Source organism: Portunus trituberculatus, chromosome 30 (genome assembly GCF_017591435.1).
Source record: "Portunus trituberculatus isolate SZX2019 chromosome 30, ASM1759143v1, whole genome shotgun sequence".
Lineage (NCBI taxonomy): Eukaryota > Metazoa > Arthropoda > Malacostraca > Decapoda > Portunidae > Portunus > Portunus trituberculatus.
Window position 1 is genome coordinate 505,968 of NC_059284.1, and position 27,500 is coordinate 533,467.

The 27,500-nt window shown below is 41.1% G+C and overlaps 1 protein-coding gene across 1 annotated transcript in view; it reads left to right on the plus strand.

Moving 5' to 3' along the window:
• Window positions 1–27,500, plus strand: part of LOC123510751 (post-GPI attachment to proteins factor 2-like) — a 157,937-nt gene that overhangs the window by 108,998 nt on the left and 21,439 nt on the right. The window contains exon 3 of the mRNA XM_045266102.1: window positions 14,098–14,362. Coding sequence (XP_045122037.1) covers window positions 14,098–14,362 — 265 coding nt within the window. The remainder of the gene's footprint in view (window positions 1–14,097; window positions 14,363–27,500) is intronic.

The following is a 27,500-nucleotide window of genomic DNA, read 5'->3' on the forward strand; positions in this document are numbered from 1 at the left end:
ACTTAGGTAAACACACACAAATGGATTTCTTAAAGGCATCTGACGCGGTTCTGTGTATACCTAAGATCCTACGTTATTGGAACATTCGTGTGTTGAGCCACCACACAAAATGAAACGATCATGCCCGCCCGAGAGAGAATGTAAGAATATAAGAAAAGTATTCATTATATTAAAAACGCTTATGAAAACCATTAAATATACTTTTATTAACTTCTGTTATCATTTAACTTGTCTTTTCAATCAGTAAATTTGTAATCACAGCAAGAGCAAAATTTTAAAACATAATATAGTGGTTGCGCATGAAGCTGCGCAGTGTGGCTTGTAAGGAAGTAATAGACAACAGCCGATGCAGGAACGCGGCGAAGCAAAATTGATGGAGCAGGGAGGAGGGTAATGTACAAACAGTGTGGCTGACAGCGGTGGACAACTTAGTGCAAGGCATAGAACCCGTGACAAAACCTTCGTCAGCAGTCTTGACAGCTTACGTGACAACCGCTGACGATCCATGACGTGGAAAGGTGGCAAATAAACACCTTAAATTTTAAGTTAAGAACTCCAAGTAACATTCATATTAAAGTATAACAATCACTCTAGAAGTACAATACAACCCATGGGGGTAACAAAAACATAAAAAACATGTGAAATAAACATATCAGAAACCCCATTATCCCTATTTATCCGCGTGAGAATAGATCGCGTTTTCACCCGTTCACGAGGGAGACCCTTATATACTACATCTGGAGCCAACATTCTCCCACCATAAGAGTACATTAAGAACCCCTATACTTACATTGCAATGCAACTGCATACACATTCTTATAATCTTAACCCAAAATCTAAAAGAATCCCAATACACAATATACATTATAAATCAGAACATATCATGCAAGACACCTCTCTCTCGGGAGAAAATACAAATTATATAGCCAACCTATCAGGAGGTTTCACAGTCTGTCCTGTACGTGACACATAAGATGACGATTGAGTAGTGGAGTGCCAAAATTTGTGCAAACTAGCCTCATTAAAACTGTTTATACATACGTAGAATCTGAGCAATGCCCACATTAATTTTGAATACAGAGGCACATGTATTAGATAGGACCCAACCAAACATAGTTTCTTGAGCAACTAGTCCTTCAACCTGCAAACATTTGTTAGGGATGAGGAATTTCCAATATGCATCACGTCCTATTAGAATGTCAACATTTAACTCTATCTTGCGCATACTCATCTGCAAACTTTATAGACTTAAAAGCGTGTAGGCTATACGCAGGAACACGAAGACGTAATAATGGGGCACTTATTGAAGGCACTTCAGCTGCAAGTAAAGACAGAACAGCATCATTGACATCCAACAAATTCAGGTTATAAAATTAATGTTATAATGGGTAAATTTAGAGCTTTTACTTCCCCAAAATGCAGAATAAGAAATCTGCTCTGAAGATACCCATAAAGATCTAAACTCCCTTACAAATTTGCTTGACATGTAAGAATTATCTGAGCCCGAGACGAACAATAAAGTAGCTTCACTGTACATGCCATTCTTATCACACACTTTGACCTTTGTTGTTGGCAAAACACTACACGTTTATTTCAATGGAACACTAGAGCCATGAGAAGAATGAGATACATCAACAAGATCAACAGGGTTCACAGGGGTATTTCCCAAATCATTCTCACCCTCTTTGGCAGGTTGACTAACATTGACTTTCTCACTGCCCTTAGGTAAAGAATTGCTTTTAGAACACAGTCTTTGCCTCTAACACACTCTGCATTATAACCTCTTGCTATTGTTACGCCACCGCCACCCTTCACTGCTGTCTCCCTCACACGCGGCAAGGCAGGGGAGGCCGGGGAGAGCACACACATCACATCTGCGTGAGCCACACGGAGGTTCGACACAGGATTTTATACCGGGTCCTCCTTTAGGCTGCCAGCGAGGAGACGCTCCCATATTAGTTCCTGAGTGGTGTGCAATGTCCCCATCGCTTTACTGTATCCTTGCAACGGGTGGGGTGGGCAGTGTGCAGCCTCGTCTCTGGCGAAGTCCCAGGCTAGTAGACAGCGCGGACCAGAGTATAAAACTCCAGTGGTATAGCTCTCCTTAGGTGCTTACACCTTTCTAACTCAGGTGACAAGGCCAGGCTTCCTTGGTAGTCCTCCCGCGTGGTTCATTCGCCAAACTCAGACCTGAGCGGTGTCCAGTCCCTTAAGGCTATCCCAGAGGCAGTAAGAATCAGAGAAAACCAAACTTTCTCCAATTTTGTTTAATGAGAACAACACAACTCCTCCCTAACATGTAATAGTGCCAACCTGCACTTCCTCACTCTCCTGAACATCAGTTATACCTACGGCACCCAGCTAGAAATTTATTTATTGGTAATACATTTGCACAATACAAAGAATCACGGGAAATGGTATAAAATAAATAAATAATTCTGGTTGCGAGGGGAAAGAAGTGTCCTCCCTCCTCACCCCCATTCTTTTACTTACAGGTTCTATAACTGGGGAGGGGGGGGTAACTAGAACACCCCTTACGTAACAATATGTATCCCCTTTATAAGCACACAAAACACAGCTTAGCAAAACGAATGTTTTCTTGTCGTTCTGAAGGTGAAAGCTGAAGCATTTTAAAACACCTTTTACTGACATGGAGCTTGCTACAAAATACACACCTCACCTGAATTTTTCTCCGAAAGGACCTGGAGTGCGGAGCCAGAACAAGGAGACTGCTTCCTTTTCTCGGACTCCCTCACACTGCGGTTGTCGGTCCCTCCAGTAGTGGACAAGTCCTTGAAGGAGACAGAGTGTTCACGCCGCTCGAGCTCCTTAGTGAGGAACGTCATCAGCAATGTGAGATCTCTTTCGTGTCCAGATCTTCCCTTGACCACTCCAACTGGATATCACTAAGCAAACAAAAAAGGAAGAAGTCATATCTGCTACCTCTAACACCCAACGCCTCTAAACTTTTGATGTGGGTCAAAAGTACTTAGACCGATGAGGTTTGGACGGCATACTTAAGCTGAAAATAGCTTGGATGTGATCGAAAATGATCCTTTCTGGTTTACCAAACTGTTCTTTCAATATCTAAAAGGCTACAGTATAATTGATTGTAGTGACAATCCCTGATTGACAGACTTCGCCTCACCTTCCAACAGAGACTGTAGGTAGGTGAACTTGCTGATGGCTGGGAGAGCAGACATCAATCATGGCTACAAACAGATCTCAGAATGACTGCCACTAGGCTAGTTCACCACTGAAATTCGGTAACTTAAGGCTGGGAAGTTTAACACTTGAGCACGTTGACACTGCAGAGTTACTATCACTGTCATGTGACGACTTTCTCCCTTGGTCGGCAGCCTTATTCAGGTCCACTAACCTTTGAGCAGCTTGTACTCTTGCAGTTCTAGCAGCACTAGGAAAGCTGTCTGTCTCGTATAAGTCTGCCTCTAACAAATCAGGATCACTTATCTCAAGTTCAAGTTCCGCTTGCACAGTGCCCAAGGTAGCCAAACGTTTGTCGAATTCCTCCACAGCGTCCTTGAGTTGCACCCTAGTCACATATAGATCGGCAAGAAGGTCTTGCAACGCCTTACTTACACGAGTGGTCCGCCCACGGGCCGCAGCACGTCTCCTCTCAAGCTGCTCACCAGACATCTTCACCATTCACCGTGAATCACTAAACTTCTGTTAGATTCCTGGGTCTGGACACCATGTATTTGTCCCACAAAACAGCTGATGCAGGAACACGGTGAAGCCAAATTGGTGGACCAGGGAGGAGGGTGATATTTTTACTTTATGCAAGAGGGAAGACTACCAAAGGCAACAAAATGTTGAAAAAAAAGGCTCACTGGAACTGCAGGTTTCCTGAGAGATTCGAAAGAGTCAGCCAAAAGCCAAGGACAAATGTCTGGACACCTCTCTCTTAAAAGAAGTCAAGTTGTAGGAAGATGGAAATACAGAACCAGGTAGGGAGTTCCAGAGTTTACCGGTGAAAGATATTAATGACTGAGAATACTGGTTAACTCTTGTATTAGAGGGTTGGACAGAAAAAGATGAGAGGAAGAAGAAAGTCTTATGCAGTGAGGCCGCAGGAGGAGGAGAGGCATGCAGTTAGCAAGATCAGTAAAGCAATTAGCTTGAAAATAGCGATAAAAGATAGAAAGAGATGCAACATATCGGCGGTGAGAAAGAGGCTGAAGACAGCCAGTCAGAGGAGGGAGTTGATGAGACGAAAAACTTTTGATTCCACCCTATCTAATAAAACTGTGTTAGTGGAACCCCCCAAACATGCGAAGAGTACTCCATACAGAGGCGGATAAGACCATTCGTCACTTGGCTAGCTACTCCTCAGCCTCTTTTCTTAGTTTGTTAGGTAATGAAAGTCATACATTGCAACAAATATTTCAAACAGACAATGTAAATAAACAAGTATCTATCTTCACTGACACCTTTCAGCGATGCTTAAATGCATGTGCTCCATTTGTCACTAAAACCATCAGAAGACCTTATGCTCCTTGGATTAGCGATGATTTAAAATCAGTGATGAGTGAACGGAACAGTAAACAAAAGGAGTTAAAACGTGATCGGCTCAACAATACACTACAAATCAAATATAAGAATCTTAAAGTGCAAGTTTAAGGATCAGTACAGCAAGGAGAGAGTATTATAACAAAGAATTCAATAACAAGAGAGGAGATATAGCAGCCACGTGGCGAGTGGTTCATCAAATTTTCCCTGGCAAGTCAAAGGACAATAATTGTGTCCCTTCTGGGAGTAGAGTGGACGAGTTAAACACCTATTTTGCTAATGTAGGCAACAAAACTTTTATAGACACAAAAGAGTTTGACTGAAGATAATGTAACTCTCCATAATGCCATTGCTACTTATAATTCACATCGCTTTAGACCACAGTCTATAGACGCTAGCACTGTAATCCTCACTATTAAACACCTAAAAGACACAAATTCTTATGGGGCTGATGGTATACCACTTCGATTTTTAAAAGATGCTTTACCTGTTATAACTCCATATCTCACTTGTATTATAAACACCTCAATTGTTACAGGCATTTTCCCAACAACATGGAAGCACGCCCTTGTAACTCCCATTTATAAAAGTGGAGCATCGGATGACCCTAGCAATTACAGGCCTATCTCTTTATTGTCAATTTTATCTAAAGTTCTTGAGAAAATTATAGCCGAGCAACTAGTTAACTTTCTTGAATCTCGAAAACTACTCAGTAATACACAACATGGTTTTAGACCAGGACTGTCAACAGTAACAGCACTAACCAAAGTCGTAATGGATATTTATGAAAGCATGGATAACAAGAAGATTTCTCTACTAACCCTATGTGACTTGTCGAAAGCTTTTGACAGCGTAAGCCACAGCATTTTGTTGAAAAAGCTATATGATATTGGCATTGATTCCTTTTGGTTTAAAGACTATTTAGCACACAGAACTCAGTGTGTTCGTGTTGGAGAAAACATTTCCTCAAAATTAGAAGTGTCTTTTGGAGTCCCTCAGGGTCAATACTTGGGCCTATCTTATTTACGATCTATGTTAATGACCTTGCTACTCATATCAATGACTGCCAGCTAGTACAATACGCTGATGACACTCAGTTCATTCATTCAGATTCGATCGATAATTTAAATGAACTAATCAGACGAACAGAAGAAACTCTGAATAAAATAATAAGCTATTTTAATAATAATGGTCTCCTACTAAATGCCAAGAAGACACAGTGTATGTTCATTGGATCAAGAGCTCTATTGTCTAGAATACCAAATAACACCATAATACATGTTAATGATGCACAGATTAAGCCAAGTGATTCTGTTAAGAACTTGGGAGTTTATTTCGACAAGTACATGCTTTTTGACAACCACATTACTGAGTTAGCCAAGAAAACTTTTGCGATACTTATGTATATTAATCGCATAAGAAACTTGTTTAGTACTAAGGCCAGAACAACTGTGATACAGACACTCGTCCTTAGCTTGATTAACTACGGCATGACGGTGTGGGGCACCACCAATAAAACTCAGCTAAAAAGAGTACAAAAAATACTAAATTTTTCTGCCAAAGTGGCTGTGGGTAATAGATCTAAGTATGACCATGCTTCTCCTATTTTAAATGAATTAAGATGGCTACAAATTAGCAAAAAATGTGATTACGAGCAATGTGTTTTTATGTTCAATATTCTAAAAAAAAATATCCTAGTTGGCTTGTCACCTTTCCAAGTGTGAATGATGTAAACCAGACAAACACGAGGCAACACAATCTACTGTATATACCCAGAACTAGCACTGACAACGGCCAGAGATCAATTTCTGTAAAAGGTCCGCGATTATGGAACGCCTTGCCCTCGTGTATAAAAGATATAGGAAATGTGTTCACGTTTAAAAGAAGACTTATAAACTTCCTTCTGAGTAACGACCTTCAGCTTTAATTGTGACACCACTAGTACTTCTCTTTCTATGTGGCAATTTTATGATTAGTGTTCTTATGTTTTACTGTATTTTAGTCTCATATTTTGAATTTTATGATGTTTTAGTAATAGTTTTACTGCTAGTTTTACCGCTAATGTTGTCTTTTTACACGATAGTTTATTAGCATGATATTCTTCTTTTATCGTATTTTAGTGTTATTACATGAATTTTACTGTCTTAGTAATCTTTTATAATTATGACACTTCATCATTATTTTTAATTTTAGCTATATCTGTATCTTGCTAGGAGAATATCACAATGTACAGATGTAAGAATAACCATTGTTCACAATGGAATAAGACAATAAATTTTAAATTCTAAATTCTTTGTACAAAGTTCACAGTTGGAGGAGCGAGAAAAACTGGCGGTGACGCCTCAGAACGCCTAACTTCATAGAAGCTGTTCTAGCATGAGATGAGATGTGAAGTTTCCAGTTAAGATTATGAGTAAGGGAGACATTGAGGATATTCAGTGTAAGAGCGAGACAGTTGAGTGTCACTGAAGAAGAGGGGAGAGTTGTCTAAGAAGGTTGTGTCGAGTTGATAGATGGAGGAATTGAGTTTTTGAGGCATTGAAAACTACTAGATTTTCTCTGCCTCAATCGGATATCTTAGAAAGATCAGAAATTAGGCATTCTGTGGCGTCCCTGCGTGATTTGTTCACTTCCTGAAAGGTTGGATGTCTCTGAAAGGACGTGGAAAGATGTATGGTGTTATCATCAGCGTAGGGCAAGAAGTTTGGTTAAGAAGATCATTAATGAATAATAGAAAGAGAGTGGGTGACAGGACAGAACCTTGAGGAACACCACTATTAATAGATTTAGGAGAACAGTGGCCGTCTACCACAACAGCAATAGAACGGTCGGAAAGGAAACTTTAGATAAAGTTGTAGAGAGAAGGATAGAAACCGTAGGAGGGCAGTTTGGAAATCAAAGCTTGCGTTGCAGCTGCAGCACCAAGACTGTCGTCGGCCAAGACGGCTCTGGCTCGATCCAGCAGTTCCTTAACATTCATGCCCTCCAAACATGAACCGGCTCTCAAGACGTGGCGGGCACTTTCCGGAAGACCAGCCAGAAAAGCTCAACTTAAGCCGGAGTCAGAGATACCACCGGAAAGCACAGCCAGGTGGGGAAGCTCCGCCAAGTACACGTCCACTGATTCACCATGCATCACGGAGTCTGAGCGGTGAACTGCTCGTAGGCCACAAACTTGTCTGTAGCGAAGGCAAATATAATTGCTTTTTTAATCTTCTTGAAGTCTTCTTTGTCTAGCCCGGTCAGTTGCTGATACACCGAGAAAGCTCCCCGGCTGAGTCGCAGCAGAACCACAGCGTGTAAGTCAGTTACGCCACGTAAATTGCACACCAGCTTTAGCTTCTTGATCCATTCTACTGTAACTACGTGCTTGCCAGTTTGGCGCCCACTTCTTACAAACCTGTGTAACCATTGTTCTACTATTTGATTGTTCACTGTTTCACCTCGTACACCGCCAACACCGGTTGGTGGGTAACGCTCGTACACCGAACGTTTATGTAGTGCCTGATTTGTGTTAATAAATCAGTTCCTTAGCTACCACCACTGCTCTCACTTGTCCTTACCACGGTCCTGGAGCTCCTGCTAGTAGCGACCTGTTACATTGGTGACCCCGGAGTGACGCCACGTCTCTCCGACACTCGACATGGCCGACAGCAACACGCCGCCCACCAGCCCTGCCGCAGCAGCAGCGCAGGTCAAGCTCCCGACGTTTTCAGTGGTAGACGCCCCTACCTGGTTCCGGAGGGCGGAGGTCCAGTTCCGCCTGAAGAGGATAACCAGCCCTACTACCCAGGCCGACCACGTCCTCGCAGCCCTACCTGACGAACTCTTTCCCCGTATCTCGGAGTGGCTATCCAAGGGCGACTCGGCAATAGAGTACACCGACCTCAAGACCTTCCTGTTGCAACGCTTCACCCCATCAGCAGCATCACGAGTGAAGCAACTCCTGCAGCTCGCTAAGCAGCCCCTTGGAGACCAGAAACCATCAGACGCCCTACTGGAGATGAGGGCGCTAGCTAGACTTCCTCCAGCGGCCGATGGAACAGGGAGACAGCTAGACTTGCTTCGCGCACTTTGGCTTCTACGTCTTCCAGAACCCATTCGTGCAGTCATCCCCAACGCAGAAGAAATGAGGGAAGAAGACCTGCGGGAGATGGCAGACAATCTAAATGACGCACAGGCTGCAGTGGGACGCAGCGTCAACGCCGTGCCGCTTGCATCATCACTAGCAGCTTCGTCAGACGAGGATGACATCGTGGCAGTCAGGCACATTCCTACACGCACCCGACAGCCGCAAGCACTACAGCAAACCAAACCACCGCCACGTCAGCAGCGAAACCGCGCAGACTTTGCAGATGGCTTGTGCTATTTTCACGCCAAGTTCGGCCCTCAGGCTAGAACTTGCAAACCAGGTTGCACTTGGCCAAAAAACGTGTAAGGCAGCCGCCGCCTGTAGCGGTGGCTGCCAGCGGTTCGACAGCCTTCCTCCTCCACGACCCCACAACAGGCATCCGCTTCCTGGTGGACACCGGTGCCGGCAGCTCCCTCTTGCCGGCCTCTCAGTGGAGGAAGCCCGATCTGCCGCCGCCCGACATCAGACTCACCGCGGCAAACGGCACACCAATACCCACATACGGCCGCCAGCACCTGGATATACGCATAGGTGACCGTACGTATGGATGGAGCTTCCTGGTGGCCGACGTGACCATCCCTTTGCTCGGAGCAGATTTCCTGGCACACTACCGGCTCCTCGTCGACGTGTCCACCTGTAGGTTGGTCGACACAGTTGTCGATGCCACAGACGACTTTGCACATCTTCGCGGTGCTTACCCCGACGTATTCAAGCCTGAGCTTCGGCAGCGACCACAGGTTCCGGCCAAGCACGGGATTTACCACCACATAAAGACGTCGGGCCCTCCAGTATTCTCCAAGTTTCGTCGGTTGCCACCCGACAAACTAGCAGCGGCCAAGCGGACGTTCGCGGAGTTGGAACGCCTCGGCATTTGTCAAAAAGCATCAAGTCCCTGGGCATCACCTCTGCACATAGTGGTAAAAAAGGATGGCTCCCTTCGTCCCTGTGGAGACTACAGACGCCACAACATGCAGACAGAGTCCGACCACTACCCACTGCCCAACATCGCTGATGTCACCTCCTTTCTCCATGGCGCAAAAATTTTCTCCAAACTCGATCTTCTGAAGGGGTACTACCAGGTGCCCATGCACCCAGAGGACATACCAAAAACTGCCGTCACCACGCCATTCGGTACCTTCACCTTCAACTACAGTTGTTTTGGCCTCAGGAACTCCGGGGCTACATTCCAGCGGACAATGGACGGCATCTTAGGCGAGTTGCCCTTCTGTGTGTGTTATGTTGACGACATCCTTATCTACTCCTCCTCCAGACAAGAACACTTACAACACATCTCTACAGTGTTAGACCGCCTACAGCGGAATGGCCTGGTCGTGAGGTACGATAAGTGCGTGTTCGGTGTCACAGAGGTGGATTTCCTGGGCCACCACCTCACTCCTGCAGGTGTTTCACCTCTCCCAGAGAAGGTAGGAGTAATCAAGGAATTCCCCACACCATCCACAGTCAAGGCCCTCCAAGAATTCGTGGGATTGGTTAATTACTACCACCGTTTCCTGCCAGGCATCGCGTTTATCATGGCCCCGTTGTACAGTGCACTCGCAGGAAAACCCAAGGAGTTGATATGGGGCCTCCCTCAAGCAGAGGCATTTCGGAGGGCCAAGGAAGCTCTCGCCGATACAGCCATCTTCTCTTTCCCGAGCCCGGGGAAGCCTCTCCTCCTTACCACAGACGCCAGCAACATCGCCATCGGAGCTGTCCTGGAGCAAATGATCCAAGGGCAGCCCCACCCCCTGGGCTTCTTCAGCCGTGGGCTAGGAAAAGCCGAAAAGAACTACTCCACTTTTGATCGAGAACTCCTCGCCGTGCATCAAGCCATTCGACACTTCCGTCACTTCCTCGAGGGCGTAACCTTCACGATTCAGACGGACCACATGCCTCTGGTACACGCCTTCACTAGACAGGGTGATGCATGGTCCCCCCGCCAGCGCCGTCATATTTCTGCCATCGCCGAGTTCAACTGCCAGGCAAGAAGAACCCTGTCGCCGATGCCCTCTCCAGAGTCCTCATCAACACAGTACAAGTGGGGCTCGACTACAACCTACTCTCGAAAGAACAACAACAGGACCCAGAGATGGGAGCTTGCAGAACCGCCATCACCTCTCTCACGTGGAAGGACATTCCAGTGGACGACGAAGGTACCACGATCCTCTGCGACATCAGCACTGGCCGCCCGCGCCCGTGGATACCAGCCTCCCTCCGCCAACATGTGTTCAACCTCATCCATGGCTTGTCACATCCATCGCGACGTGCAACAGCACGCCTCCTGAGGCAGAAATTTGTCTGGCACTGCATCTCCAGAGATGCGAAGAACATGGTAAGGACTTGCACCGCCTGTCAAAAATAAAAATTCATCGTCACACAGAAACTGGTCCCGGATCCTTCCATCAGCCGCAAAGACGTTTTGGACACATCCACGTCGACGTCGTGGGCCCCCTGCCCCCGTCAGAAGGACGTCGTTACCTCTTCACCGTTATTGATCGCTCCACGAGATGGCCCGAAGCGGTGCCTATGTCCGACGCCACTTCAGAATCTTGTGCCGCTGCTCTGCTCTCAGGATGGATCACAAGATTCGGCATCCCCGAACATATCACATCTGACCGAGGAGCCTCTTTTACTTCACAGGTATGGATGTCCCTGGGGAAGCTGTTGGGTACCTCCATCCACCACACCACGGCCTATAACCCGGAGGCGAACGGCATGGTGGAACGGTTCCACAGAACCTTGAAGGCTGCTTTGATGTCCCGATGCAGTGACACAACCTGGTCGTCGCAGCTTCCCTGGGTCCTTCTCGGCATTCGGACGACTCCGAAGGAAGGGCTCGGAGCCTCTCCGGCAGAGATGGTTTACGGCGAGCCCCTCGTGGTCCCCGGCGAGTTCTTCCCCGACGCCCCCTCCGAAGATGACATACATCGACTGAGACGAATTGTTGGGAGATTCGCCCCCTGCAAACAGACATACAAGCCGTCAGAACACCGCTACATCCCTCAAGATCTACATACGACGAAATACGTTTTTCTCCGCACCGACGCTCACAGGCCTCCTCTCACGCCTCCATATTCGGGTCCCTACGAGGTCATCGAGAGGAAGAAGAAGGCGTTCCTGTTGCGGATCAAAGGCGCCGACGATTGGGTTTCCATAGATCGACTAAAGCCGGCGTATCTGCAAGATGACGACCTCCCTCCAGTGCGGTTCTCCAGGGCTGGCCGCCCACTCTCCCGGGGCACGGGGCATCTTCGCTGAAGGGGTGGGGGGGGGGAGTATTGTAACTACGTGCTTGCCAGTTTGGCGCCCATTTCTTACAAACCTGTGTAACCATTGTTCTACTATTTGATTGTTCACTGTTTCACCTCGTACACCGCCAACACCGGTTGGAGCTTAGATAGCTTGTAATACGAGGACTGGGCAGGCCAGAGAAACAACTGCTGACTGTTGCTGCTGTTGGTTTTATTCTGCTCACACACTACTTGAGAAACCCTCTCTACATCTTCGACCCACAAATCAAACAACAGAACAAATTGTGCCGAACCCATAAATACATTAAGGTTCACAATAACAATCAATTAGTGTTAAACAAGCATTCCACTCATTTAAATACGATATACTACAGATAGAATAGTGTGGGTGAAATGAGAGGTTAGTGTGGAAGAATAGGTGGGTGAAAAGATGACGGAAAGTAAAAGAGTGACAGGTGGCGGGCCGTCCGCTTCGAATTACAACGTTTTTACTTTTTAACAACTAACGGTCAAGGGATAATTTCTTTTCTTTATAACCAAAGCTTTAACCTCTTTATCAAAGTGCTAACTGAAACAATGTCTTTACTGGAGAGAGAGAGAGAGAGAGAGAGAGAGAGAGAGAGAGAGAGAGAGAGAGAATACAACTGGGATACTTACAGCAAAATCATCTGCAAAGGGAGCCGTGACGTCTTCCCTAGATGGTTTACACTGGGTAATTGACTGACTGACTGACTGACTGAATGGAGTAACGCGCGATGTTATGGTGATGTTTGACCCTTAACTACTCCATTTCCTGCTTATATAACATTTTATCAGAAATCTGAAGATATAATCACATTCAAAAGACTTTGTTCCACAATATGGGATAGTTTATTTTAGTAATTATTGTTAAAGTTGCTGCAAATTCTTGCAATAAACTTAAAGGTTATAAACAATGCAGACAGTATTTTCTCACTTTAACTTATCATATTTATGTTGATTATCTATTTGCAAAAATTTTAATATGATGTTTAGATTCAACAATAATTCCTGAGTGTAACGATATAAAGTAAAATGTACTGAGTAAAGAATGAAGTAATACATGATCCAAAATATGAAAGTGTATGGAAGGTAACGAATTTTGCCCGCCTATGTGACAGGCTGTTGCGAAAAACCCCTCCTCACACCTGTCAAGTATACGGAGTCTATGGTACACAATAAACAACGAAGCTCTGGTAGGTTCAGTATACGAAAATTATTTAGGACTTATTGTTAGCTCTGATCTCCATCTAAGAAAGCACTGCTTAATGGCCAGAAATAGGGCAAATAGGATACTATTATGAGTTTTTAGGAGTGTTAAAAGTAAAGGTCCTGAAGTGATAGTAAAGTTGCTCTGTACAGTTCTGGTCCACATATTACGAGATTGAAGCTATTAGTTTTACATTCTTTAGAGGGACATAGGTTAAGAAAGAATTTGATAAGAGTCTTTAAGAGGCATAGAAGTTATAACAAGGGAAACAAGCAAAATTCTTAGTATCAGCAACCCATAGAACAAGAAATAATGGGTTTAATCTTGATAAAAATACGTATACGAAAGAGATAGGAAGAAAATGGTTTTCAAATAAAGTGATAGATGAATAGAACACTCAGTAATCGGGTTGTTAGTGCAGAATTGTTAGGGAGCTTTGAGAGAAGATTCGACAGATTTATAGATGAGGATGACAGGGAGGTGGTGGCGTAGTGGATAAGGTGGTGAGCGTGGGATCGGGCAGACGTCCACGCGTAGGTTCGAATCCCACCACATACTGCTTTGAAACTCATTTGTCGAGTGGTTTAAAGTTACCTACATGTCACCATGATACCCAGGTTCTAGGTGGAGGTGTAATTGCCTTACACCCAAGATGAGCTTGGGTGGTGATATGAGCCTTGATATGGGTACCACTATAAATAAAACTGAAGCTGAACAGCGCTTCCTGCATACTCTTCAAGTGTGCCTACAGGCGCTATAATACTTAAGGTAAAAAAAAAAAAAAAAAGATGAGGACAAATAGGTATATTACATACAAGGCCTGATGACTCCTTGCAACTTCCCTAATTTTCTTGAGTTGTGTTCTGACCCACACCAGGTGAGCTGACAGGTGATTATAATTATTATTTGTACCCTTACACTACTGCAAGGCGTGCTGATTGGAATTTTCCTTGCAGGTGTACAACTTCCTGCCGAGCATCAGTGCCGTGACGGGAGTGTCGCCGCAGCGGTACCTGTGGCGCGTGGCTGTCGCCTTGCACATTTCCCCTCGGTTGCTGGTAGCGTGGGTGGCGCGCGCCTATTACAACTCCCTGGCCGCCCATGTGCCCGCCGCCCGCCGCCCCGCCTACCTGACGCTGGTGTCTGTGGCCTTCTACCTCAACCTGACGGAGCTCGCCACGCTCTGTGGGGTCACTTATATCTCCAATAAGGAGAACTACCGTGAGTAGAGTACATGCATTACACCTGTAAATGTAAATAATCCGAGAATGTTGCTATCCAATCTATAACTGCTTTCTTTCTCTTTTCCTGTATCTATAAGGAAAATTACAGTGAATATTAAACCTGTAGCTCTAACTCTGCCTAGAGCACCATTAGTGACATGTAACTCTTTCCTCTGTATCTGTAGAGAACATTCTTGTGAGTACCTGTTCCTCTCTCTACCTGTATATGTAACCCCTTCCCCCGTACCGACGAGTGTAAGAGGAATACCATATTGGACCGGTAACTCTACTTGAACAAGTCTCTCTCTCTCTCTCTCTCTCTCTCTCTCTCTCTCTCTCTCTCTCTCTCTCTCTCTCTCTCTCTCTCTCTCTCTCTCTCTCTCTCTCTCTCTCTCTCTCTCTCTCTCTCTCTCTCTCTCTCTCTCTCCCAAGTAATATGCAAACTTTGGTCGAGCGGAGAAATATTGCGTAAGAAAGTGATAAAGAAGTAGAAGCATGAAGGAAATACGGAAGGAGAGTGAGTGAGAGTGAAAGTGAGAGCGAGAGTGAGAGTGAGAGTGAGAGTGAGAGGAAGGAGAGAGAGAGGATAGAGGAAACAATTCAGGGAAGCTGGACGAGTGAGTTCCTCTGGTTTCCCTCCATTTTTCCCTTTCCTTCCTCTCTCTCTCTCTCTCTCTCTCTCTCTCTCTCTCTCTCTCTCTCTCTCTCTCTCTCTCTCTCTCTCTCTCTCTCTCTCTCTCTCTCTCTCTCTCTCTCTCTCTCTCTCTCTCTCTCTCTCTATTCTCACAAGAGGCCTCTAAAAATTTCATTAATATCGAGTGACTCATCCTTCAATGACAAATGAAGGGCTCTCTCTCTCTCTCTCTCTCTCTCTCTCTCTCTCTCTCTCTCTCTCTCTCTCTCTTGGTAACCCTTATTTTTCCGCTTTTTCCATGATTTTCCCCCTATTCTTATTTTCCTTTCCATTTCCTTCCCATTTTCATAATTTTCCTCCTCATTCCTTTTATTACCTCCCCATCACCACTACCAGGAAGGGAGATGAGAGGAGAACGGAGAAGGGAGAGGGAGGGGAGAAGGAAGAGGGGGAAGAGAGTCAACCTATCTGTCACCTATATTGACTGGGGGAGAGGGGAACATGAAGGCTTCCTATATATCATTCTCTCTCTCTCTCTCTCTCTCTCTCTCTCTCTCTCTCTCTCTCTCTCTCTCTTTCCCCCCTGCGGCTGAGTGGTGGTTGAGATGAGAGGGAAGAGGAAGAAAAGGAGGAGGAGTTAATCACCAAAATGAAATAGGGAACAAGAGAAGGAGAATATATAAGAGTGTATGGGAGAGATAAGGAGGAAGAAGAGAAAAAAGAGGAGGAGGAGGAGGAGGTGAGAATGAGAGAGCCCGGCAACTTCTAATACATACTTATTATATGTGTCCTACCTGATAAACACGTTAGACTCAAGTAAATGTTTAGACAGAAAAGCAGGCAAACATTCATAATGAACAGGCGATTAAGTCTGCACATGTTTTCTTATTGACATCAATGGAAATTTTCAATTGTAAGTTTGCTATGAAAAAAAAAAAAAAATGCATGTCGAAGAAAAATCTTATCTTTCACCATTACGAAATCTGGAGCACAACTTAGGCCTTGTAAAGAAAATTACATTATTTCTCCTTATGGAAAAAAAAGGAGAGGGGAAATATATACTGTAATGATTCTGATGGAAAGGAAAAAAAAATGCTGGTTAAGTTAGAATTGAAGGATTTATCCTATTTCTTTATGTATGTAATTCACCTGGTCACCCAACGAGCCTTCCCCATTACAGAGCGAGCTCAAAGTTCATAGACCGATCTCACACACTGGAAAAGCGAGGCCACAGCCCCTCGAGTTACATCCTGTACCTACTTGCTGCTAGGTGAACAGGGGCGTACCAATTTGCCTCGCCGCACCCGGGACTTAAATCCGAGCCTTCTAGGTTGTGAGCCGAGTGTGCTAACCACTACACTACGCGGTGTGTGTGTAATTTCACCTCGGTCTCCTACTGGTTACCCAGCCAGTCTTCCCCATTACGGAGCGACCTCAGAGCTCACAGATCGATCTTCGGGTAAGACTGAGACCGCATCATACACAACACACACCGGGAAAGCGAGGCCACAACCCCTCCAGTTACATCCCGTACCTACTTGCTGCTAGGTGAACATGGGCTACACATTAAGAGGCTTGCCCATTTGCCTCGCCGCCTCCGGGATTTGAACCCAGGCCTCTCGACTGTGAGTCAAGCGTGCTGACCACAACACTACGCGCGCGCGCGCGTGTGTGTGTGTGTGTGTGTGTTTCACTGTTTGATCTGCTGCAGTCTCTGACGAGACAGCCAGACGTTACTCTATGGAACGAGCTCAGAGCTCATTATTTCCGATCTTCGGATAGGCACACACCACACCGGGACAACAGGGTCACAACTCCTCGATGTACATCCCGTACCTACTCACTGCTAGGTGAACAGGGGCTACACGTGAAGGGAGACACACCCAAATATTTCCACCCGGCCGGGGAATCAAACCCCGGTCCTCTGGCTTGTGAAGCCAGCGCTCTAACCACTGAACTACCGGGCGTGTGTGTGTGTGTGTGTGTGAGAGAGAGAGAGAGAGAGAGAGAGAGAGAGAGAGAGAGAGAGAGACGGAAAATATAATGGAGAAATTGTAAACGAAAAAAAATGGAGTCAGTTTGTATTGTTATTATGCGTTCAGATGGAGATGTGAATATAAGAACTTCATTCTGTTTTAATTTCATACGAAAAAGAAAGAGAAAGAGACGAAAAAATCTAGTAATGCAAAGATTCTGAAGGTAAAGAAAATCGGAACCCAATTATATAGTTAAGAAATGTTCAGATAGAAATATGAATGTAGACAGAGACAGAGACAGAAACAGAGACAGAGGCAGAGACAGACACAGAGACAGACACAGAGAAAAAGACAAAGACAAAGACAGAGACAGCGACAGAGACAGCGATAGAGACAGAGACAGAGACAGAGACAGCGACAGAGACAGAGACAGACACAGAGAAAAAGACAAAGACAAAAACAGAGACAGCGAAAGACACAGAGACAGCGATAGAGACAGAGACAGAGACAGAGAACGAGACAGAGACAGACACAGAGAGAAAGACAAAGACAAAGACAAAGACAGAGACAACGATAGAGACAGAGACAAAGACAGACACAGAGACAGAAATAAAGACAAAGACAAAGACAGGGACAAAGACAGAGACAGAAACAGGCACAGAGACAGAGACAGAGACAGGCACAGAGACAGAGACACAGACAGAGACAGAGAGAAAGACAAAAACAAAGACAGAGACAGCGACAGAGACAGAGACAGAGACAGAGACACAGACAGAGACAGAGAGAAAGACAAAAACAAAGACAGAGACAGCGACAGAGACAGAGACAGAGACATGCACAGAGACAGAGACACAGACAGAGACAGAGAGAAAGACAAAAACAAAGACAGAGACAGAGAGACAGAGACAGAGAAAGACACAGAGACTGAGACAGAGACAGAGACAGACACAGAGACTGAGACAGAGACAGAGACAGACACAGAGACTGAGACAGAGACAGAGACAGAGACAGAGACAGACACAGAGACTGAGACACAGAGAGACAGAGACAGAGACAGAGATAGACACAGAGACTGAGACAGAGACAGACACAGAGACAGAGACAGAGACAGAGACAGAGACTGAGACAAAGACAGAGACAGACACAGAGACTGAGACAGAGACAGAGACAGAGACAGAGACAGAGACAGACACAGAGACTGAGACAGAGACAGAAAAGACAGACAAACACTGAGACAGAGACAGAGACAGAGACAAAGACAAGGAAATTTAAAGATTCTGAATGAAAAATTAATGAATGAAAAAAAACTTATGGAGTTGATAATATCCTTAAAGATAACACACACACACACATACACACACACACGGCCCGGTAGCTCAGTGGTTAGAGCGCTGGCTTCACAAGCCAGAGGACCGGGGTTCGATTCTCCGACCGGGTGGAGATATTTGGGTGTGTCTCCTTTCACGTGTAGCCCCTGTTCATATATATATATATATATATATATATATATATATATATATATACACACACACACACACATATATATATATATATATAGATAGATAGATAGATAGATAAATAAATATATATATATATATATATATATAATATATTATTTATTATCTATCTATCTATCTATCTATCTATCTATCTATCTATCTATCTATCTATCTATCTATCTATCTATATATATATATATATATATATATATATATATATATATATATATATATATATATATATATATATATATATATATATATATATATATATATATATATATATATATATATATATATATATATATATATATATATATATATATATATATATATATATATATATATATATATATATATATATATATATATATATATATATATATATATATATATATATATATATATATATATATATATATATATATATATATATATATATATATATATATATATATATATATATATATATATATATATATATATATATATATATATATATATATATATATATATATATATATATATATATATATATATATATATATATATATATATATATATATATATATATATATATATATATATATATATATATATATATATATATATATATATATATATATATATATATATATATATATATATATATATATATATATATATATATATATATATATATATATATATATATATATATATATATATACGGTTTACGTACGTCACCCGGCTGCGGTTAGCTGCTACAGCTCACTAGACTGTTATTCTGGCAAAATCGCCAACTTTGTTACGGTCAGTACAGTGGGGATTATAAAACACTCCACAGAGTCCCCACTACTATAACTCACAGCCGCCGTAACCCTCAGGTTCTTTCAAGGTCGCCAACAGTGTATAATTTCCCCCACTGTAAGGGAATCTCCTCAGCAACTCCTTCTCCTCCTGTGCCCAACCAAGTAGAATTTATAAATGGTAGATGTTATGTGGAACAGGCCGAGGCCTTAATACCCCCTAGAGAAACCGCCCACAAGGACAATTCCACCCACTTCTCTATGAAGTATTAATGCCTCTCCGCACGCCTTGCACCCAGGCTGTAAGGGTTTACTGACTGGGACAAAACGTGCAGTATATATATTACTACAACAGGTGCTTCCTAACACCTGTCAGACTGACATCCCTGGCCTACTACTACTGCAATATATGATGTGTACAGCACATCCGGTGATGTACACACAAGCCCAGACACCACCTACGGGTGACACCAGCTATACACGAGTCCAAATACTCGTCGCAGACAAGTCTGGCGGACGACAACTACGCACCACTGGCCGACATGAAGCCTCTCAGCATTCAATAGTGTGCGTGGCTACTACCACTACAATACAGTATACTACTGAAACTATACAAAAGATGGTGGGGCACACAGCCGCCCACCAAACACACTGGTGACCACGGCCACCAACAACGACAAACAGGACGAGACAGTAACGTGTCTCTCCGCGTCGCCACAACCGAGTGGACGAACGCACAACAGAAATGCAGCCCCAACCGGCTACACTTTCCTCAGGACAACAAGCCCGTTGTCCTACACAGCCACGGTCTACCAGTAACAAGCCAGCTACTCAACAGGAGGGCACAACTCCCAGACCAATGACTAGCGAGTAACAAGCGAAGCCCAGCAACACGAATCTCCCTAACACTGTGCCAGACCGACGAGAGTGCGTGTCTATCTCCGCTGAAGGCTAGCTGGTTACTGACTGTGAAGCTCGCAGGCACACAAAATGTTGGAGAGGGGGAGGCGGGTTGTCTGCTCAGCAGAACAGCCCGAGGGGCCCGCGATGAGTGGCCATAGGCTTCATATATAATGAAATAATAAATTAAAGGGGATTAAGACGGTGCCCATCACAATATATATATATATATATATATATATATATATATATATATATATATATATATATATATATATATATATATATATATATATATATATATATATATTATATATATATATATATATATATATATATATATATATATATATATATATATATATATATATATATATATATATATATATATATATATATATATATATATATATATATATATATATATATATATATATATATATATATATATATATATATATATATATATATATATATATATATATATATATATATATATATATATATATATATATATATATATATATATATATATATATATATATATATATATATATATATATATATATATATATATATATATATATATATATATATATATATATATATATATATATATATATATATATATATATATATATATATATATATATATATATATGAGTCCATGGGACGCGTGATGACTTTCCCGAGACATTTGGGATGTTGTGGAAGGCTAAAGCATGTGTTGCATTTAAGGTATAGAAATGTGTCATGCTCATCTTTAAAGTATTTCAAGGCAAAGGAGTGCGTGGTGTTGTTGTTTACGATATTCATCTGTAGTGTAATGTGTTTTGTCTTTCATCCTTTATTTGTTGACGTACAATATATATATATATATATATATATATATATATATATATATATATATATATATATATATATATATATATATATATATATATATATATATATATATATATATATATATATATATATATATATATATATATATATATATATATATATATATATATATATATATATATATATATATATATATATATATATATATATATATATATATATATATATATATATATATATATATATATATATATATATATATATATATATATATATATATATATATATATATATATATATATATATATATATATATATATATATATATATATATATATATATATATATATATATATATATATATATATATATATATATATATATATATATATATATATATATATATATATATATATATATATATATATATATATATATATATATATATATATATATATATATATATATATATATATATATATATATATATATATATATATATATAATATATATATATATATATATATATATATATAATATGCCAAATCTATTCTCCAACTTACTAAAAACTCTTTCATCAATAGAAAATGTCAAAGTCTTTCCAATTCTAACTCCTCTCGAGATTTCTGGCATCTAGCCAATAATATCTCTAACAACTTTACTTCTTCGTCTTTCCCTCCTTTACTTCATCCAGATGGCTCTACAGCTGTCTCTTCTTTTCTAAAGCTGAACTCTTCGCTCAAACCTTTGCTACCAACTCAACTTTGGATGATTCTGGGCATATTCCTCCTACTCCTCCACCCTCTGACTACTTCATCCCTAAAATTAAAATTCTTTATAAAGACGTTTTCCTGGCCCTCTCTGGCCTTGATTCTCGGAAGGCTTACGGTCCGGATGGAGTCCCTCCTGTTGTTCTCAAAAACTGTGCTTCCGAACTCGCTCACTGCCTGGTCAAACTCTTTCATCTGTGTCTCTCTACTTCTATTTATCCTTCTTGCTGGAAGTTTGCTCACATTCAACCTGTCCCTAAAAAAGGTGACCACTCCAATCCTTCTAACTACCGCCCTATAGCTTTGATTTCCTGCCTTTCTAAAGCCTTTGAGTCTATCCTTAATAGGAAGATAATGAGGCATCTATCAGCTCACAACCTTCTCTCTGATTGCCAGTATGGTTTCCGTAAAGGCAGATCTACTGGTGATCTTCTTACTTTCCTAACTGAATCTTGGTCATCCTCTTTTAGGGACTTCGGTGAAACCTTTGCTGTCGGCCTTGACATATCGAAAGCCTTCGATAGAGTCTGGCACAAATCTTTAATTTCTAAACTACCCTCCTACGGATTCTATCCTTCTCTCTGTACCTTCATCTCCAGTTTCCTTTCCGATCGTTCTATTGCTGCTGTAGTAGACGGTCACTGTTCTTCCCTAAAACTATCAACAGTGGTGTTCCACAGGGTTCTGTCCTATCACCCACTCTCTTTCTATTATTCATCAATGATCTCCTAAATCTGACTCAATGCCCTATCCACTCCTATGCTGATGATACCACCTGCATTATTCAACAGCGTTCAACAGACGCCCAACCCAACAACAATTAAATGACTCAAGGCGAGATGCTATAGGACGCCTAACTTCTGATCTTTCACTTGTTTCTGATTGGGGCAGAGAAAACCTGGTTTTGTTCAATGCCTCAAAACTCAATTTCTACAACTATCTACTCGACATAACCTTCCAGACAACTATCCTCTCTTCTTCAATAACACTCAACTTCCCCTCTCCTCTACATTAAACACACTCGGTCTATCCTTCACTAAAAATCTAAACTGGAAATTTCACATCTCTACTCTTGCTAAATCAGCTTCCAAGAAGTTAGGTGTCCTGTGGCGTCTTCGTCCATTTTTCTCTCCCTCCCAGCTGCTTGCTCTGTACAGGGGCCTTATCCGCCCGTGTATGGAGTATGGCTCTCATGTCTGGGGGATCCACACACAGCTTTACTAAACAAGGTGGAATCTAAAGCTTTTCGTCTTATCAACTCTTCTCCTCTAACTGACTGTCTTGATTCTTTAAGTCACCGCCGCAATGTTGCATCTTTATCTGTCTTCTACCGCTGTTTTCATGCTGTCTGCTCTTCTGAACTTGCTAACTGCATGCCTTCCCCCTCCTGCGGCCTCGCTGCACAAGACTCTCTACTTCTTCTCATCCCTATTCTGTCCATCTTCCTAATGCAAGAGTTAACCAGTATCTTCACTCCTTCATTCCCTACACTGGTAAACTCTGGAACTCTCTACCTGTGTCTGTATTTCCACCTGCCTATGACTTAAACTCTTTCAAAAGAGGAGTGTCAAGACACCTCTTACGTTAACTGGACCCTCCTTTTAGATTTTTTGTTTTTCTCTTTCTCCTACTTTCCTCTTAACAGGGCCTGGCAACCAGCGGGATTTTTTTTTCCAACACTTTGTTTTCCCTTGGCCAGTGCCCTTGTAATGTAAAAAAAAAAAAAAAAATATATATATATATATATATATATATATATATATATATATATATATATATATATATATATATATATATATATATATATATATATATATATATATATATATATATATATATATATATATATATATATATATATATATATATATATATATATATATATATGTGTGTATATATATATATGTATATATATATATATATATATATATATATATATATATATATATATATATATATATATATATATATATATATATATATATATATATATATATATATATATATATATATATATATATATATATATATATATATATATATATATATATATATATATATATATATATATATATATATATATATATATATATATATATATATATATATATATATATATATATATATATATATATATATATATATATATATATATATATATATATATATATATATATATATATATATATATATATATATATATATATATATATATATATATATATATATATATATATATATATATATATATATATATATATATATATATATATATATATATATATATATATATATATATATATATATATATATATATATATATATATATATATATATATATATATATATATATATATATATATATATATATATATATATATATATATATATATATATATATATATATATATATATATATATATATATATATATATATATATATATATATATATATATATATATATATATATATATATATATATATATGTATATATATGTATATATATATATATATATATATATATATATATATATATATATATATATATATATATATATATATATATATAGAGAGAGAGAGAGAGAGAGAGAGAGAGAGAGAGAGAGAGAGAGAGAGAGAGAGAGAGAGAGAGAGAGAGAGAGAGAGAGAGAGAGAGAGAGAGAGAGAGAGAGAGAGAGAGAGAGAGAGAGAGAGAGAGAGAGAGAGAGAGAGAGAGAGAGAGAGAGAGAGAGAGAGAGAGAGAGAGAGAGAGAGAGAGAGAGAGAGAGAGAGAGAGAGAGAGAGAGAGAGAGAGAGAGAGAGAGAGAGAGAGAGAGAGAGAGAGAGAGAGAGAGAGATAGATAGATAGATAGATAGATAGATAGATAGATATGTATATTTATTTATCTATTTATCTATTCATTTGATTTTTTCAGCACTTTCTTCACATTAAGTATATATAACAAACTAGCACCATTTTTTATTCATTACTTTTATTAGCACAAAAATAGTAAAACTCTTATTTTTAGGATAAAGAGCTGCAGGAAAATAATGCCAGACTGTTGTCGCTGATTTCTTCTCGTAAAGAAAATAATTATGCTGCAGAAAATAAAAGAAAAATTTAATCTTCATTCCCTCTCTTTCGAAAAAAAATATGAAAATGACTTTTTCGATTCCCTTGAGTACTGAAAATAGAATCACGCATTTTCCTCCCTCTGTGCAGTTAGAGTTGGCGATCTGTGCCGCACACTTTTCAGGCGAGATGTCAGAGAGAAGTGACACCATTTCAATCTTTACGCCAGAGTGCGAGTTAATCAATATTTCCTTGCTCGGAACACGCCGCCGAAAATCCCCTGGCAGGACACTTTAGTACTGACAGGGAAGGGGAGAGAAAGGGAGAAGAGGGGAGATGGTGGGACAAGGTGGGAGTTCGGTGGTAATCTCCAATACTTGTCACTCATGCATCTTTACTATGTCCTGGTTTCCTCCCTTAGTGTTTTTCCCTTCCCTGAAGTCTTGTTTCCTTCCCGTAATTCCATTTTTTTTTTCTTTCCAATATGTTTCTCCTTCCCTCATAGCGTCCTTTTCTTCCCTTCACAGTTGTTTCGCTCTCTACCATCTCGTTTTTTATTTTATTTTTTTCTCTCTAAAACCTTACGTTCCCTCATACGGCCCCTTTTTTCTCCAAACCTTCCTTTACCTCCCCATCAACTTCCTTTTCCCTCCCAATCTTTTTCCCTCCCACCACCCTTCTTTTTTTCCCCTTCAAACCTTCCCTTCCTCCACACCAGCCCCCCATTTCCTTGCAGCCTCGCCAATTACGTAAAGGAGGTCTGGAGGTCTGGAGGTATGTCTCTTTACCCTCTTTCCTCTCCCCCACTTTTAAACCAACCCATTCGTCTTCTGTTATGGTGACTTTTATAGGTGCGAATTGGCTGGTGGCAAGTCTGTCTCGGCCGTAGATATGGAGTAAAGAGCTGGGAACAGTTGTCTACCTTCTGCTCCGCTCACCCCACTGTCTTGTTACGGGACGACACGCCTGGCTGTGTACGAAAAGTTTAAGACGCACGCGGACATAGATGAACTGACTGGCGGGTACACACACACACACACACACACACACACACACACACACACACCTAAGTATATATAGTGACAGATACACGCCCTGCTACTGCTGCTACCGTTGCTACTGCTTATATGTAGGAATAAAATAATGCAAGGACTGCCACGTCTTGACCTGATGATTTCTTGAAGCTACTCTTATTTTCTTATGTTCGCTTGTTTTCACATTAACAGCAACAACAACAACAACAACTAGTACTACTTCTACTACTAGTACTACTACTACTACTACTACTATTACTACTACTACTACTATTACTACTACTACTACTAATAATAATACTAATACAAAAATAACAATAATAACAATAATAATAATAATAATAATAACAATAATAATAATAGTAATAATAATAATAATAATAATAATAATAATAATAATAATAATAATAATAATAATAATAATAATAATAATAATGATAATATTAATAATAACAATAATAACAACAAAATTCCTTGGGATTTATTAAAGTAAAAAAAAAAAGAAACACAGAAATGTCTCATTCGTTCTGGCAACAATGAATGTGATGTAAGTCTGGAAACATTGAGCGGCGGTGACGTCAAGGCATCTTAACTACACGTCAAAGTAGCGGTAAGGTGAGCTTAGCCACTTCTTACTTTTATTCGCCGCCCTGCAAGTGTCAATGACGCAGAGAAACAGAAGTTAGTCACATCTTTTGTTGACTCTATTCGTGTGTTTTCGGTAGGTTAAGAGTGTTTTTGTGTAATTCACTGTTTGATCTGCTGCAGTCTCTGACGAGACAGCCAGACGTTACCCTACGGAACGAGCTCAGATCTCATTATTTCCGATCTTGGGATAGGTCTGAGACCAGGCACACACCACACACCGGGACAACAAGGACACAATTCCTCGATTTACATCCCGTACCTACTCACTGCTAGGTGAACAAGGGCTACACGTGAAAGGAGACACACCCAAATATCTCCACCCGGTCGGGGAATCGAACCCCGGTCTTCTGGCTTGTGAAGCCAGCGCTCTAACCACTGAGCTACCGGGCCGTGTGTGTGTGCGTGTGTGTGTGTGTGTGTGGGCGGGGATGGATTGTGTTGTAGTAGTGGTGTGTGTGTGTGTGTGTGTGTGTGTGTGTGTGTGTGTGTGTGTGTAATTCACCTCGGTCGTCTGCTGGTCACCCAGCCAGTCTTCCCCATTACGGAGCGAGCTCAGAGCTCATAGACCGATCTTCGGATAGGACTGAGACCACAACACACTCCACACACCGGGAAAGCGAGGCCACGACCCCTCGAGTTACATCCCATACCTATTTAGGCTTGCCCTTTTGCCTCGCCTCTTACCGGGACTCGAACCCGGCCCTATTGATTGTGAGTCGAAGGTGCTAACCACTACATTATGCGGTGTGTGTGTGTGTGTGTGTGTGTGTGTGTGTGTGTGTGTGTTATTCACCACGGTCGCCTAGTGAGGCCATATCTATTTGCTGCTGGTTGAACAGAGGCTACACATTTGCCTCGCCTTTCCCGGGACTCGAAGCCGGACCCTCTCGGTTGTGTGCCGAGCATGCGTGTCTATGTGTGTGTGTGTGTGTGTGTGTGTGATGCGGAATACAGAGAAATTCCAAACGTCAGTACATCATGAAGTCCT